The sequence below is a fragment of the Danio rerio genome, chromosome 21 (genome assembly GCF_049306965.1).
Source record: "Danio rerio strain Tuebingen ecotype United States chromosome 21, GRCz12tu, whole genome shotgun sequence".
Classification (NCBI taxonomy): Eukaryota; Metazoa; Chordata; class Actinopteri; order Cypriniformes; family Danionidae; genus Danio; species Danio rerio.
The window spans coordinates 8777501-8795709 of NC_133196.1; the positions used below are offsets into that span (position 1 = coordinate 8777501).

Here is an 18209-nt window from a genome sequence, read left to right on the forward strand (position 1 = left end):
AATATGACTTTGACACCCATTGTATGCTTATAAAACATGCATGTTATATTATAAATAATACATGTAATGAACTAGGCAAAATAAAAATAAAAAATGCTAACAAAAAACAGGGATGAGCAGATTATGAGAATTGGAACCATGCTAAAAATAGGAATTTTTGTACCCATTTTATGCATGTTATTTGTATAAAACATGGATGCTGTACTATAAATAACATTATGTTATGAACTAGGCAAATACCTATTTTTTGCTAAAATAAAACAGGGATGTGGAGATTATGAGAATTGAAACGGTGCTAAAAATGTGACTTTTACACTCATTTTATGTATTGAGTAGGGATGTAACGGTATCAGAATTTCACGGTACGGTAATACCTCGGTATGAATGTCACGGTACGGTATTTATTGAATCATTTACAGGAAAAAACAAAACTTATGAAAATACTCCAAAAAAGTGCCAAAAGTGTCAATGACATACAAATTAGCCATCTATCTGTAAGCTTTGAAACAGGAACTTCAATTTTAATAACAAAAAAATATTAAACCATGTAAAAAAATAAAGTTTCAATGTAGTATTGTTGAAAACTCATCACATTCAACATTTAATCACTCACTCACTTAGATAGAGATGGGTTTAAAGGAAAATTATCATATAAATATAATTTGGTAAAAGCTGGTATCTCTGGGCATTTACAATGTCCCCTGCGACAGAAAAAAAAACCTCTCATTTGGGACTGAGGTTTCTGGGACAAGAGAGATATGACTTGGCCCAGGTTGACAGCAGTGGGTAACGTTGTGCATTGTCTTTCCCCCACTTGAGAGGACAAACCATGAGTGAGATAGAGGTCTCATGTCTGCATCAATCTGAACAGTGTGCTGACAACACCGCTATTTAGTACGCGCGCGACAACACAGCTGATAAGAACTCGCGTGACAACACCGCTATTCAGTACGCGCGCGGCGACAACACCCGCTTTAGAGTTTTCCAGCTCTTTTTCATCCCCGCTTCTAGCAGCACACTCCATTTCCGCATTACTGGATCTGTAGCGACAACAGACCGCAAGGGATGATGGTCAAGCATGGGCTGATGGGAATTGTAGTTTTCGCTACCTCCCGTTCGATTCATTCGCCTGAGCAAATTTTCTCAGAAGACCTATGGTTTTACCGAGTCATGCGACTACGGTAATATCGAAAAAAAATAATATTGCGGTATGACGGTATTTACAATACCGTTACATCCCTAGTATTGAGTGCATATAAAACGTGCATGTTATATTATAAATAACATATGTAATGAAGTAGACATATAACTTTGTTTTGCTGACAGCAAACAGGGATGTGCAGATTATGAGAATTAAAACAATGTTAAAAATGTGACTTTTGTATTTAATGCGTATAAAACATGCATGTTGTATGATAAGTAACATTATGGGCTCTATTTTGATGACCCATGCGCAAAGAGCAAAGCGCAGGGCGGAAAATCATAAAGGGCGTGTCCGAAACCACTTTTGCTATTTTAAGGAAATCCTTTTTGCGCCGTGGCACATGGTCTAACAGGGTTGAGCTTATTCTCTTGATGAGTTATAGGTGTGTTTTGAGAATGAACCAATCAGAGTCTCATTTCCCATTCCCTTTAAGAGTCAGTTGCGTCACACCATGGCACATTTCCTTTTTACATGACGGACTTTGAAAGTGGAAAAACTGAGCGCTTCACTGGAAAGAAAACAGTTAAACAGAGCATCAACAGCATGAGAATGAGAGATGAGCCGCCTCATTCTTTACTTTCACTTTCACTCTTGTGAACGCACAGACATCCATTAGCCTATTCATAATTAATTTTGATTGTTAAGCTCAAAGATTTGTATCAAAACTTTTTCTAAATTCAGTTCTAATTTCCAGCAAACGAATAACTGAACTATAATAACGAAGTGTGTTTAAAAAACTGAGATATTTTCAAATACACATGATATGCCCCGTATGGTCTAAAACCTGACAGGTGGAGCAAATCTAAGCTTGTTTTTAATAAAAACAAATATAAATATGCATATAATAAATAATACTACTAATAATAACAACATTATACAAAAGCAAATTGTCATGAATAAACTTTAAAAAAGCCTGCCGAGATGAAGGCTTGGAGGCGGTGGTTTTTATATTTATGTAGGCTAGAAAATAATAATTTTTGTAATATTTTAATCCTTTATTTTTTATTTGTAAAGATATTTGCGTATCGCTGTACATCCTGTGTGTATTAAGCAATGGTTAAGCGAGCCACACAACTAACGCGCTCTGCGCTGGACTTTAGACCTGCTTTGATCTGGTCTATTGTGCAGCCTATTATAGTTTCTCAAAATAGCAACGCGCCAATACAGGCCTTAACACGCCTCCTTTTGTAGACCAGAACGCCTATGGGCGCACATATGAGTGCAAATGCAGTTGCTATGTAAACAGCATGCTGCAAAACGTCAAAATGACTTGCGTCGAGCTGAAACTAGCAAACAACAATTTTGTCGCGCCTTGCGCAGCATTGCGCCGGGTGTATGATATTGCCCATATGTCATGATGAACTGGGCAAATAATAGTTTTTTTGCAGACAACAAACAGGAATGTGCAGATTATGAGAATCGGAACAGTGCTAATAATGTGACTTATACCCATTTTATGTATTTTATGCATATAAAATCTGCTTGTTATATTATAAAAACATTATATGTAATCTCTATTGTGCTTACATAATAACGTGTTATGCAGCAATACAGACTTTTTGTCAGCTGATTAATAAATTTGGAATAATTAAATTGAATACAAGTAATGAATTAGAATTTATATATATATTCTTGGGATGCATCAAGGCTTTGTTTTAGGCCCCTTTTAGTTCTTTTATTTCTGCCTTACACAATTTGCTTTTGAACAGCGATGTTATATATCCTCTGCTCTCCTGCAGTGTTTCATTTAAGTCAAATTTAATTTACAGTGATCAGCATATATGTGTACACCCCTTTCAAATCTCTCATTTAAATTAATATTTTCAATAGGAAGCTTTAAGCTTTTCAATAGGAGGGCTTTTAAGCAAGGTCTTATACCCCTATGATTGGTCATTGTCTTCACCCGCTCAACAAAAAGGGCTGCGATTGGCTTTAGAAATGAAAGCGCTGTTCATCGATGAGTGACCTTGGAAGAACAATTGCAGTTACAGTCTATATGCGCATAATACGCGGTTTTCACAGGTAATTAGTTATAGACACTGTGGAGAAAACTTACACCACAGGCACGCTCGTTACAGCATCTCTCCGTAGTTGTGAAATGGTGACTCATGTGCTGTGCCGTCTTCAGTTTCAATGAAAGACTTTCCAGCAAACTCACAAGCAGTTGTGCATAATCATCTACCTTTTAAGTAGTAGGAGTGCAACATTGCACATAGGAGATAAATGACGTCAGTACATAATAACCGGTTATGATCTATATTACTGAACTAATATCCAATTGTCCGCATCTGCATCACAGTGCACCGAAGAAACAATTCATTTTGACACCTCTAGTGCAGATTATGAGAAATGGAACAATGCTAAAAATGGGACGTTTATACCTGTTTTATGTATTTTATGTATATAAAACCTGCATGTTACATTATTAATAAAATTGTAATTCATATTATGTTTAAATACTAATGTGCTATGCAGTTAAACAAACTTTTTATCAGCTGAATAATAAATTGAATAAACAACTGGAAATGTAGACTTCTTGATGTAAATGATGGATGTTTCATGAACATTTGCTAATAATTTTTTAACTGGTGTGTTTATGCGTGAAGAACAACAACAAAATTAGAAGAACAAATATTTATGTTCGCTTTTTAAAACAAAGTGTCACATGATTTCTGAAAAACTCAGCGGCGTACATATCAGGCCAACAGGTAGATCGAAATTTTGTAAATTCTTGGGATACATCAAGGCTTTGTCTTAGGATGCTTTTAGTTCTTTTATATCTGCCCTACACAATTTGCTTTTGAACAGTGATGTTATTTCTCCTCGTTCCACTGCTCTCATGCAGTGTTTCATTTGAGTCATATTTCATCTACAGTGCTCAGCATATATGTGTACACCCCTCACAAATCTCTCATTAAAAATTTATATTTTCAATAGGAAGCTTTACAACATTATACTTGTGAATACACATTAGATTAGTCAGTACTGAAGCCAAATCTGGAGCTAATCTAACAAAATAACTTGATAAAAGTCCTACACCCGAATTGATGTAACGGAAAAATATTAAATAAAATATTTAAAAGAGCAAAATTCAAGAGAAACGAAAAATTTTATAGAATTTTGTTAAAATTTTGTAGTTTCTAATTGTTTTTCCCAATATTTCCCATGATTTTAAATGTCTTATCTTTCTATTCCTAAAGATGTTTGGTGACTAAAATATAATTTTAATAAATATATCCGCTTAATAAATCTGTTTTGTTCAAAAGCACCAAAATATATGACCTATATTCTCAGAGAAATAAATAAAAATATGAATTTCCAAAATGCGGTCTACTCATTTATGCTGAGCACTGTATACGATTGAGTTCCTCTGTGCACTAGTTAGTTAGCAGCTGTGTGAGTGGAGTTTGTTTCAGAGGCGCTTGTCCTTCATTTTGGAGAGGGACAGCTGGTCATCTGGTCACTCGCATTAACCTCTATTAGGACAGAGGACTCTTAAAACAGACACAGTCGCTTACACACAAACATACTTGGCACGAACATTTGGCAATTGATGGCTAAAGCCTTCTCTGCAGACTGGAGGACATGGAGGAGTAGAAGCATGAGGCTTTACCATATGGTGTATGCAGTGCAGAGCGATGGCTTTCAGAGTTTAAGAAACAGGACGTGTTGTACACGCTGGCCTTCAGAGATGAATGGAAATAGCAGATTTAAGTCTGTGATCGTCCACTAATAAGGGTCAGTAAAGGTCAGTAAGGGTCAGTCTTATAGAAATGATTGGCTTTTAGTTTGGAAGAAAGATGTCACTCTTAGAATAAAGTAAAAAAGATTGCTGTTTTACATCAATGGGCTTTGGGCACAGTTAGTGTTTTTCAGCCAATGAGGAACTTCCAGTAAAGCTTAATGTGACTATTTTCAGTTTCATAAGGTTTCTTTTACAGCATTGATGTTGTGATGTCATTAAAATATGTTCAGTTAAATAAACTTAAGCATCCACTTAGTTGTACAAGCGTAAAACGTGATAAAAGACTAAAGTGCCGTCAGCATCAGCAGGCGAGCACAGAAACTCCATTGAAATTGCTGAATATACATTGAAATAAATATATATATATATATATATATATATATATATATATATATATATATATATATATATATATATATATATATATATATATATATATCACACAAGTAGCAGTGCGATACGGCTGTATATCGGCACTGGTGGGAGACTGCTACGAGTGTGATATTGCGTTTATATAACAGTTTGGCGGCATAATTGTGTATATAAAAACAAAATCAAACATGGAGAGTCTCAAAACCCTTTTTTAAGAACTACTTCCGCGTTGGATTCAATCATAAGCTGACGGTTAAACAGCTGAGCAAGCATCTTTTAAATATTCTAATGACACTTTAGATCTAACAAGAAGTGGCGAGTTACTTCATAGCTCAATATGTTTGAGGTCGATATTGAGCTCTTTTACGGCCCATACAGTTTGCCACACAGAATCGTATTCATGCAGATTTTTTTTCTAAATAGTCCAAATCTGCTGATGTAACGGCTACACTTCTTGCAGTTTGCTCCATGGATGTCGTCTTTTCATCTTCTTCTTCAACTAATGGGCTTTCATAGCTAATATCGAAGGATATGTTGTAAAAAAATAAATGAGTGAAAAAGAAGAGAGAACCCAGTCCAGGAGACTCGGAACAAGCAGAATTCCTTTATTGAGATGTGTTGGTTAATCTGCAGTCATACAGCGTCTTTAAGATGTCCATGTGTCTGCAAGAGCCTACTAGAGGTCCACAGTCTGCAAGTTCTTTCACAAGTCTCTCACAAGTCTCACACAAGTCTAATAGACAAAGATTTCATGTCTATATTGTGTTCATAGGAGGAGGGGATATGGCTAAACAAAGCATGCAAATTAAGAGTGGGAGTCAGCATGGCATAGGTGTTAAAAAACGGCCCAGCTACTGACCACACAAGTTAATCAACATAGGGTTTCTGTAGCATAAAAGCAACACCCGAAGACAAAGACAGAGTCGTTTAAAGCATTTGCATCACTGGCTTAGCCTGTAGTCAGAGAGATAAAGGTTAAATGTCCCTCCTAGCTGGGATGTTAATGAAATTATATAATTAAAAACCAAAGAATATAACATTTTAGTTATACGTAGATTATTGTTCATTTGGAATTAGTTGATAGAAATTTATTTTTCCACAGATACATTCATGAAAAATGTATCATTTGCCATGTCTGTTTTGCTAAACGGATTCGCTGGGACGGTTTAAAACTTTGTATCTTTTTAAATAGCTTGTTTGGAACTCCTTGCAAGCAAAGTGATACAGTATACATGGGTAAAGAGGCTGTACAGATGCTGATATTACTTGAATATCTCACTGCTATCAGCCAATCAGATTCGAGAACCAGAGAGAACTGTTGTTTATATTTATATATATATATATATATATATATATATATATATATATATATATATATATATATATATATATATATATACTGGGCACGCTTACGTCATCAATGATGCGCTGGTCAGAAGCGCTTTCGCTCAGCACAGTGGAGATTTCTTTAGTTATATTGTCGTTTAAGTCATTTGATATGCAGTGGCACGCAGTCAAATATTTCGCTGACCAGATCAGCCACTTTTGGTGCTCATAAACAATTATAAAGTCCTCGTGCTGCGGGAATTAGGAGGTTTGCTGAAGGTGCAGCTTTCATGCAGTGAGAAGTTTGCGTCTTTAATAATCTACGACAGTTTGCGTTCATTGAACAGTAAGAATGAATAACAGTCCCCTAAAAGTCACGTCTCGCTTTCAGTTACGAGCTAGGTCCTGTTTTGCACTTATACACAAGCATACCGCGCCAAAGCCCAAGTGAACTGGGCTTTGGCACAATTCTTCCAAGCAGGCCAGGGCCGGCCAAGTGAACCGTGCCTGAGCCCGATTCAGAGCACTCACATTTCTTAAACGATCTGGGCCTGGCCATGGTTCTGATAACATAGTGAGAGTAGGCCCTGAGTTTCAAAGCTATTATGCTAACGGTTAGCATTTTGGATCACCTTCTGCACCTTTAAGTAACTTATTTGTTTTTACAAATTTAAGTAGATTGAACATAAAAAATTTAAGTTGTCCCTATGAAGTTTTTAATAATTGTTGTTTCATCTCGTTTTACGTGAGCAGTTTGAACAAGCAGCAACATTGTTTGAGTGCCTGTCATTTTATTTATTATATATTTATCTAAGTAGAGCTTTCATCGGTGAAATATCCAATAAAGGAAACTAACCTGATGTTTCTTTCCCAGTTTAGATGAGTGAAAGTGAATGATAACTGTTGCGCGTGAACAGGAATCTCAGCAGTCGAGTCTTTAAGGCTGAATAAAGAGGCGACAGTCATTTAGTCTCTCTGTCTGTCTGTCTGTCTCTGATTAGGAGCAAGTGTTCATCTGTGTGTGTGTGTGTGTTTGTGTGTGGATCGATAGTGGTTCTTCTGGCCAGAGCCAGGCCTCTGCTTTGCTTTTCTTTCCACAGCCTCAATTAATCCAGTTCAGAGGCCCAGTGGTGACAGACCAGAATACCAATGACCCATTTAGAGCCCCATCCACACATTTACAACACACACACACACACACACACACTCAGGTTAGAGGTGCTGTGTGTGTGTGTGTATGTTGATTTTATGTGAGAATGAGCGACAGATTGATAGAGAGAATTAAACAGGATGACTGACCAGTATCAGGACCCGTGGCTCTTATTGTGCCACATTTCTCTGTTTGTGTCTGTATTCGAGTATGTTAGTTTGGAAGCAGCTAAAATCCTGGGGATCAAGTGGCTTTAGCTTATCACACACACACGCACACACAAACACACACACATTTTGTGCCTCAGGGCTGTGTTTAGTGCGTGTGTAAATAAGACTTTTATAAACTGACTCCATTAGTCGAGGCACCGGGACTGAGAGATCAAAGTGTCACCAGCACAGAGAGTCAGAATAAACTTGATCCATCCATCCATTCATTTTTTGATCTATCTTTCATTCCATCAAACATTTATCGACAGATCATTTTTATCTCCCAATCATTGGGTTGTCCCATCATTAATTCCTCCATCCATCTATTCATCCATCTTTTCATTTTTTGATCTATGGATCTATTTTTCGTTCCATTGAACATTCATTAATCAATCATTCTATCTACCAATTATTGTGTTGTTCCATCATGAATTCTGTTGTTCCATCCATCCATTGTTCCATTCATCAATCTGTTGTTGCATACTTTCATCCATCCGTTGTTCCATCAATCCATCCATCAGTTGTTCCATCCATCCATCAGTTGTTCTATCCATCCATCTGTCGTTGCATCAATCCATCCATCCATCGTTACATCCATCCGGTGTTCCATCAATCCATTGTTCCATCCTTCCATCGAGTGTTCCATCAATCCATCGTTCCATCCATCCATCTGTTGTTCCATCCATCCATTGTTCCATCCATCCATCTGTTGTTGCATCCTTCCATCCATCCATCAGTTATTTTATCCATCCGTTGTTCCATCTGTCATTCCATCCATCCATCCATCCATCCATTGTTCCATCCATCCATCTGTTGTTGCATCCTTCAATCTATCAGTTGTTCCATCCTTCCATCCATCCATTGTTACATCCATCCATCTGTCGATTCATCCATTCATCAGTCGTGCCATCAATCCATCAGTTGTTCAGTCCATCCATCTGTTGTTCCGTCCATTCATCCGTTGTTCAATCCATCCATCCGTCCATCCATCTGTTGTTCCATCCATCCATCATTCTGTCCATCCATCCGTTGTTCCATACATCCATCCATCTGTTGTTCCATCTATCCATCCGTTGTTCCATCCATCCAACCTTTATTCTGTCCATACATCCGTTGTTCTGTCCATCCATCCGTTGTTCCATTCATCCATCTGTTGTTCCATCTGTCCATCCATCCGTCCATCCATCCATCCATCCATCTGTTGTTCCATCTATCCATCCATTCGTTGTTCCATCCATCCATCTGTTGTTGCATCCTTCCATCCATCATTTGTTCCATCCATCAGTTGTTGCATCCATCCATCTTTCCGTCCATCTATCCGTTGTTCCATCCATCCGTCTGTTGTTGCATCCTTCCATCCATCCATCAGTTGTTCAATCCATCCATCTGTTGTTGCATTCTTCAATTAATTCATCTGTCCATTCATTTGTCATTCCATCCATACGTTTATCTGTATGTCTTTCCATCCGTCATTCCATCCATCCATCATTCCATCCATTGTTGCATCCATCCATCCATCCATCTAGGTTCCATCCATTTGTCGTTCCATCCATCCGTCATTCCATCCATCTATCCATCATTCTGTCCATCCATTTGTCGTTTGTCCATCCATCCGTCATTCCGACTATCCATTCATCATTTTGTCCTTCCATCTGTCGTTACATCCATCCATTCGTCCATCTGTTGTTCCATCCATCCATCCATTCATCCACCCGTTGTTCCGTCCATCCATCCATTGTTCATCAATCATTAGTTAAATTGTTAATTATCATTGACTTGTTCTGTTGATCATTCTGTTGATCTCTTGATTGTTTGTTCCATTGATCATTTTTTCTATTAATTTTCTATTGATTCATTTATCTATCTATCTATCTATCTATCTATCTATCTATCTATCTATCTATCTATCTATCTATCTATCTATCTATCTATCTATCTATCTATCTATCTATCTATCTATCTATCTATCTATCTATCTATCATCAGACCGTCTGTCTGTCTGTCTGTCTAAGTAACAGTCCATCTATGCATCCATCTATCGATTTAATTCAGTCTATTAGCGTACATCAGTGCTGACCGTCAGATGTGTCGCAGTCTCCAGTTGGTTAGCATTTTTCGTGTCCGCCTCATTCTGTCACGTCTAAAAACGGTGCTCATTGTGTGTGAGACGGAGGCTCTGGGAGTGAAGGGGCCTCATGGTGGGACAGGGGTCTGTGTGCCTCTCTGTGCTAAATGGGGTCCCGGCATGTAAGGCTGTGTGCTAAATGGCTGATTGTTGTATAATAGGCTGTGTAAATAGGAGGCAGATGGCGGTGAAGCGGGCACGTGGGTTTGGAGGACGGATGGACAGACAGGAGGGAGGATCAAGGGCACGGAGGGCGGAAGAGGTCGTGTCTCTGCTGTCAGTGGAGCCATTTGGGCTTCCTTTACTAGTGCTTTTAGACTGGGACGATTCCAGAGTTAGCTTTGCTAAGTAGCCCATTACTGCAGATATTGCTGCAGCACTATACATTGACATCAAGATGTTTACTATACATGCATTGACATTTTAGATTTTTTTGTTCAATTTGCTATATATATATATATATATATATATATATATATATATATATATAAATAATGTATAGTTGTTTATAGTGGCAACTTTTTACCTTGGGCAGGCAAGGCAAGTTTCTTTACAGTGGGGGAAATAAGTATTGAACCTGTCACCATTTTTTCCATTTGTCACTTGAAATTATCACCGGTTTATAACAACCAAGGAAATCCATATACGAAAAGAAAACAAATCTAAATAGTTAAAAATAAATAATTAATGCATGATAACATGAAATGACAGAGGGAAAAAGTATTGAACACATAAAGAAAGGAAGGTGTAGAAAGGCAGTGAAAGCCCAGACAGCAGCTGAAATCTCAGAAGTTATTCAGTGACCCTCTGCCCTGCCTCATTGTAAATGAATATTAGCTGCTTCAGTCCAACATCTACATTAGCAGGATGATGAAGATGAAACCAGGGTGGACCTTTCAGCAAGACAATGATCCAAAACACAACAAAGGAAACTCTCAAATGCAGAAGAAAGAAAAACAAGCTGTAGAAAGGCCCAGCCAATCTCCTGACATGAATTCAATAGTAAATACAAATTAAAGATCAGATTTGATAGACGAGACCCACAAAACCATCAAGGTTTTTGCGCTGTTGAAGTCTGTGGAAAAACTCTCACCTGAGCAATTCTTGTGACTTCATTCACCATATAAAAAGCGTCTTTAAGCTGCCACCGTAAAAAGAAAAAAGAAAAACAATTATTAAAATGTGTTAAAACAGGTTATTAAGGAATGGAAAAGAAAGACATAATAGCGAGATCTGTGGGACGTAGCACAGTGCTTATTATTTATTTTGCAGATAAATAATAAGTGCAGAATTATTATTTTGAGAAAATGTTTATTAATATTGAGATATAAATCATACATCCTACAATTTTTTGATCAAATGAAATCTTATGATGATATATTATGATGATATTGTTATTATGGTAAAATGTAACAAAATAGTTTTGTATAGTTTTGTTTCTATGTATGTGTGTGCAGAACAATTAGGCCTGTCACGATATCTATTTTTTGTCATATGATATATGCACCAAAATATATTGTAATATTTATATATTATTGTATTGCATTTGTATATTAATACTGCAATATTATTGTTTAATTAACAATATTATTAGTGCTCATTATGTAATGCCAGAATGACAGTATAATAGGACTATAATGCAAGTACACTCAGTCGAAGAACAAATAATCTGTTATTCTTAAGGATATTTAATTTAATTATGATCATTTTAATCCATTAATAATAAGGGCATTGGAAACGGAATGTGAAAACGCATATCCTAAATAAATAATAATAAATGTTAAAAAAAAAAGGTAACAGAGGCTGTGATATCTCCTGCCAGGTCTACTTTCAGTTGTGAGAAACCCACATGAAAACATACTACAGTCATTTATAGTAAATACTATAGTGTTTATTTAACCACACTGACACCTCCAATAAAGATGTATGGACGATATACAGTTAAAGTCAGAATTATTAAAGTGACATTTAAAGGCTTAACTAGGTTAATTACGTTAACTAGACGTGGGATGGAGTAATTAGGCAAGTTATAGTATAATGATGGTTTGTTCTGTAGACTATCGAAAAAAATATATAGCTTAAAGGGGCTAATAATTTTGACCTTAAAATGCTTTTTAAAAAAATCAAAAACTGCTTTTATTCCAGCCAAAATAAAACAAATACGTCTTTCTCCAGAAGATAAAATATTATCAGTCATACTGTGAAAATTTCCTTGCTCTGTTGCACATCATTTGGGAAATATTTAAAAAAGAAAAAAAAAACTGTATATATAACTGTATATTGCATCACCAAAAATGATTGACGTCATGTCCATGTGTGCAATAAGTCCATACATTGATTATTGTAACAGGCCTAATCACATATACATAATAAATAAATACAGTCCACAAATTTATGATGTGTCAAAACAAACTTTTATTTTTGATGTGACTTAAAATGACTGTGCATAGATGTGTGTATCCTTCAGAAATCATTATACGAGTCAAACATACTCTCTCCATTAGTGATGTCTAAGCATTCTTTGCTCCACAATCGCCATATGTCAAAGCAAAATGATTCATTAATGAAATAATAATTAATATAATTAAATCATCGCAATCGTTTGGCGGCTTTAATACAGAAACGTGGCTGTCAGACAATCATTCACTGAAATGCTGATCATATTGCTGAATCTGCTTCAAGCCATCCTGTAGTGTATTAGCTGTGTGTGCGCGTGTGTGACTGACAGCAGTGTGTCCCTCGGCCCCTAATAGCTGCTTAATCAGACCAAATAATAGACTGCCCTGCCTGTTCAATACACACACACACCCGCACTCACTTAATCCCCCTTCGCTCCCCCATCTCTGCAAGTCTATGGGGCATATTTTAATACAAAGTCTCATTCATGTTTGTTTTTGCAGCAATATTGTGTTTTGTAAACACTGTTATTTATAAATAAATACACTAGCAAAGTAGCAATATGATATGATATTTATATAAGGGTTCATTTACATATTTACCTTTCACTATTTATTTAAAAATTTAATTATAATATAACATAATGTAATATAATATAATATAAATTGGTATAATATAATATAAAATAATATAATATAATATATCATAATATAATGTCTACACAAGGTTTAATTTGCAAATTTATCTTACAATATTTTAAATAAATATATAATTTCTATACAAGGATCAATTTGCATTTTAATTTACACAATTTTTAAAATATATAATATAATGTAATCTATACAAAGGTTAATTTGCATATTTATTTTACACTAATTTTTAAATATATAATATAATATAATATAATATAAAATCTATGCAAAGGTTAATTTGCATATTTACTATACACAATTTTTTAAATATATAATATAATATAAAATCTATGCAAAGGTTAATTTGCATATTTACTTGAATTTTTTGATGATGTATTATAATATCTATGCAAAGGTTAATTTGCATATTTACCTTACACTATATTTAAAAAAAAAAAAAAAAATATATATATATATATATATATATATATATATATATATATATATATATATATATATATATAATGTAATATAATATTTATTACATATTTATAATATTTTATTTATATTTACAAAGTAAAGGGGAAAAAGAAAGCAAAGAAAAAAGGGAACAAGCAAGAAAGAGGGAAGAAAAAAGAGAAATGAAAAATGAAGGAAATGAAAGAAAGAGAGCGAGTGAGTAAAGGAAGCAAATAAAAGGAAGAGAAAGATGGAAAGAAAGAAACGAAGAGAAAAGAAAGGAAAATGGAAAAGAAAGGAAAAGAAAAGAAGAAAAAACAAAAAAAGAAAAAAGGTAGGGAGGGAGGAAGGAAGAACATGACAGGAAGAAACTTAAAGGAAGGAAATGAGAAAGAGAAAGTAAAGGGAAAGAAAGAGAGGAAAAGAAAGAGAGAGTAAAGGAAGGAAGGAACTAAAGGAGAACGAAAGAAAAGAGAAAAATAAAAGAAAAGAACAAAAAAGAAAAGGGGAAGAAAAAAGGAAATGAAAGAGTAAAGGAAAGAAAGAACAAAAGGAAGAGAAAGAAGAAAAGAAAGAGGTAAAATAAAAAATGAAATGAGAAACAAAAAGCAAACAAACAGAGGGAAGAAAGAAGAAAGGGAGAAGGGAAATGAAAAAAGGAAAAGAGAAAAATAGAGGAAAATAAATGAAAAAATGGAACAAGAAAGAAAGAAAAAAAGGAAGAAGAAAAGAAGGGTTGGGAAGAAGGAAATAAAAGGAGAGAAATGAAAGGAAGAAAATTAAGGAGAAGAAGAGAAAAGAAATGGAAAATAAAATAAAACAAGGATAAAACAAACAAAATGAAAAAAATCATGAAAAAAAAGAAGGAAGGAAATGAGAGAAACTAAAGAAAAGGAAAGAAAGAAAGAAAGAAAAAGAAAGAGAAAGAAAGAAAGAAAGAAATTAAAGATAAGAAAGCACTAAAAAGAGGGAAAGAAAGAGAAAAAAAGAAAACATGAAATATTAAAAGAAAATGAAAGATGGAGAGAAAGAAAAAGTAATGAAACAGTTTTGTGTTTTTATGCCCAAGTGCAGTGTTGGGATTCATCTGCTGGGATTTCATCTGCTGTGTGTGTTTGCAGGTTTGCAGGTAAGACGGTGAGCTCTTCCTCTCTGGTGTTGGTTTCAGTGACTCTGAAGGATCCAGATGCTCAGATCACAGTAAACACTGAGAAAAGCGTCATGGGCTCAATGCTGCTGCGCCAGCTGAAAACTGCCCTGGGCAACAGCGCCACCTAGAAACCACACCTGCAGAACTCCACCTGGCGGACAATAACACCTGTAATGAGAAATTTCAGATCTTCCCTCAATCTCGGAGGCTTTATGTGCTTTAAATGCAGCTCTGATTGGTCAATGTTCGGTGTGAGATTTTACTGTATTCAGAAAAGCTCAGTCGTCACAATTTGGAGAATCTGTGTTTTCTTTGGCCAGATTTAATCACGCTGGATGTCTGGATGACACCATGGCAGATAATTTGTGCTTGTAGTTTGATAAAATCATACAAAGCGATGTGAAGTGCCTTTTCTAAAATGATGAATCTAAGTGCCAGACGAGTTACATTACAGTGATTAAAAAGATGTGGAAAAAAGAAGGTCGTGCTGGATTGGTTCTTTCCATCGTCCCACACTGTGTCCTGACTACATATACACTCACCGGCCACTTTATTAGGTACACCTGTCCAACTGCTTGTTAACGCACATTTCTTATCAGCCAATCACATGGCAGCAACTCAATGCATTTAGGCATGTAGACATGGTCAAGACGATCTGCTGCTTTTCAAACCGAGCATCAGAATGGGGAAGAAAGGTGGTTTAAGTGACTTTTATTGAGGCATGGTTGTTGGTGCCAGACGAACTGGTCTGAGTATTTCAGAAACTGCTGCTCTACTGGGATTTTCACGCACAACCATCTCTAGGGTTTACAGAAAATGTTCTGAAAAATAGGAAATATCAAGTGAGCGGCAGTTCTGTGGGCGCAAATGCCTTGTTGATGTCAGAGGAGAATGGCCAGGCTGGTTCCAGCTGGTAGAAAGGCAACAGTACCTCAAAACTGGGGCTACAATTCACACAGGCTCAACAAAATTGGACAATATTTTGCCTGGTTTAATGAGTCTTGATTATTGCTGTGACTTTCAGATGGTAGAGTCAGAATTTGGCATTGACAACATGAAAGCATGGATCCATCCTGCCTTGCATCAACAGTTCAGGCTGCTGGTGGTGGTATAATGGTGTGAGGGTATATTTTTTTGGTCCATTAGTACCAATTGAGCATCGTGTCAACGCCACAGCCTACCTGAGTATTGTTGCTGACCATGTCTGTCCCTTTATGACCATAGTGTACTCATCTTCTGATGGCTACCATGTCATACAGAGCGAATCATCTCAGAGTGAATCATTAACATGACAATAAGTTCATTGTACTCCAATGGCCTCCACAGTCACCATATCTCAATCCAATAGAGCAGTGCGATCTGTTATACAGGGTGGGCCATTTATATGGATACACCTTAATAAAATGGGAATGGTTGGTGATATTAATGCCTGTTTGTGGCACATCAGTAAATGTGAGGGGGCAAACTTTTCAAGATGGGTGGTGACCATGGTGGCCATTTTGAAGTCGGCCATCTTGGATCCAACTTTTGTTTTTTTCAATAGGAAGAGGGTCATTTGACACATCAAACTTATTGGGAATTTCACAAGAAAAGCAACGGTGTGCTTGGTTTTAATGTAACTTCATTCTTTCATGAGTTATTTACAAGTTTCTGACCACTTATAAAATGTTTTCAATGTGCTGCCCATTGTGTTGGATTGTCAATGCAACCCTCTTCTCCCGGTCTTCACACACTGATAGCAACACCGCAGGAGAAATGCCAGCACAGGCTTCCAGTATCCGTAGTTTCAGGTGCTGCACATCTTGTATCTTCACACCATAGACAACAAAGATAGTGTGGCCATTCTTCATCAATGGAAACCTCAAGGCCACAGGATATTTGAAATTGCTACATGGTGATGTGTTTTCCTCTTTATGCACTGAAACTGGCACGTTCTCTGAGTTTTTCCAGCAAGATTGTGCACCACCACATTATGGGTGTCAGGTCCGAGCATTTCTAGATGAACAGTTTCCTGAAAAGTGGATTGATCGTCGTGGGCCAGTTGAATGGCCCCCAAGGTCTCTCGATCTGACTCCCTTAGACTTTTATCTTTGGGGTCATCTGAAGGCAATTGTCTATGGTGTGAAGATACAAGATGTGCAGCACCTGAAACTACGGATACTGGAAGCCTGTGCTGGCATTTCTCCTGCGGTGTTGCTGTCAGGTGTGAAGACTGGGAGAAGAGGGTTGCATTGACAATCCTACACAATGGGCAGCACATTGAACACATTTTATAAGTGGTCAGAAACTTGTAAATAACTCATGAGAGAATAAAGTTAAGTTAAAACCAAGCACACCCTTACTTTTCTTGTGAAATTTTCAATAAGTTTGATGTGTCAAATGACCCTCTTCCTATTGAAAAAAACAAAAGTTGGATCCAAGATGGCTGACTTCAAAATGGCCACCATGGTCACCACCCATCTTGAAAAGTTTGCCCCCTCACATATACTAATGTGACACAACCAGGATGTTAATATCACCAACCATTCCCATTTTATTAAAGTGTATCCATATAAATAGCCCACCCTGTATAACAGATTACACTGCTCTATTGGATTGAGATATGGTGACTGTGGAGGCCATTGGAGTAAAAAAGTAAAGTTGGATCCAAGATGTCGACTTGCTAATTTGGAAAGAAATAACCATCTCATAATAATTTAAGTATTTCTATAATTATTATTATTATTATTATTATGTACATATAAATCACCCTGTTTAATTGTAACATTTCTGAGCCTAAATTAATTTCTATCTTACATTTATACCATGAATAACAGCAGACTCCAACTAAAATATCTTTCAGTGTTTGATAAAACAAGATTTTCAGGCATATTTACAACACAAATATTCTGATGATTCGTTAAAAGTTATTACTAAAATGCAGAGTGACTAATGCAATTTTTATTGTAATCTACATAATAATAATAATGATAAAATCGGTGTGGGTTTGTACTAAACACCTCATAACTTGCACATATTTTAATGTCATAAAATAGACACACACACACATTCCTCCTGACTCTCACAGCCTCTTTGGCTGTTTGAATGTGTGTTATATGTTGAGATCTTCAGCACATTTACCCATTAAACTGTGCTTTATGTCCAGTATGAGGCTTTTCTCCATCACATCATTATTGGGCATTATGGCTGTGGTTGTTTATGACTGCAGACAAACACACACACACACACAGAGCTGATATGATGTTCATCTGACAGCTTTATGATCCTCTGAGACGCTTCAGCTTCTTCTTCATCACTGAAGGCTGTTAAGATGTCAATGGAGGAGCCGAGAAAAACCCTCGTTTCCAGACACACGTGTGTTTAGATGCTTCACTGTGCATGCTATTGATGTCCAATTATGATGATCCTGTAATCGTACAGTGGATATGATGCATGGTGAT

The 18209-nt window shown here is 36.3% G+C and overlaps 1 protein-coding gene across 4 annotated transcripts in view; it reads left to right on the forward strand.

The window, feature by feature from the left end:
• The window catches only part of ap3b1a (adaptor related protein complex 3 subunit beta 1a), a 147661-nt gene extending 132476 nt beyond the window's left edge, over positions 1-15185 (forward strand). For all 4 annotated transcript variants that reach the window (XM_021469001.3, XM_073935772.1, XM_073935770.1 and 1 more), the window contains exon 27: positions 14741-15185. In XM_021469001.3, coding sequence (XP_021324676.2) covers positions 14741-14897 — 157 coding nt within the window. In that variant the 3' untranslated portion in view covers positions 14898-15185. The remainder of the gene's footprint in view (positions 1-14740) is intronic.
• Positions 15186-18209: the final 3024 nt, after the last annotated feature.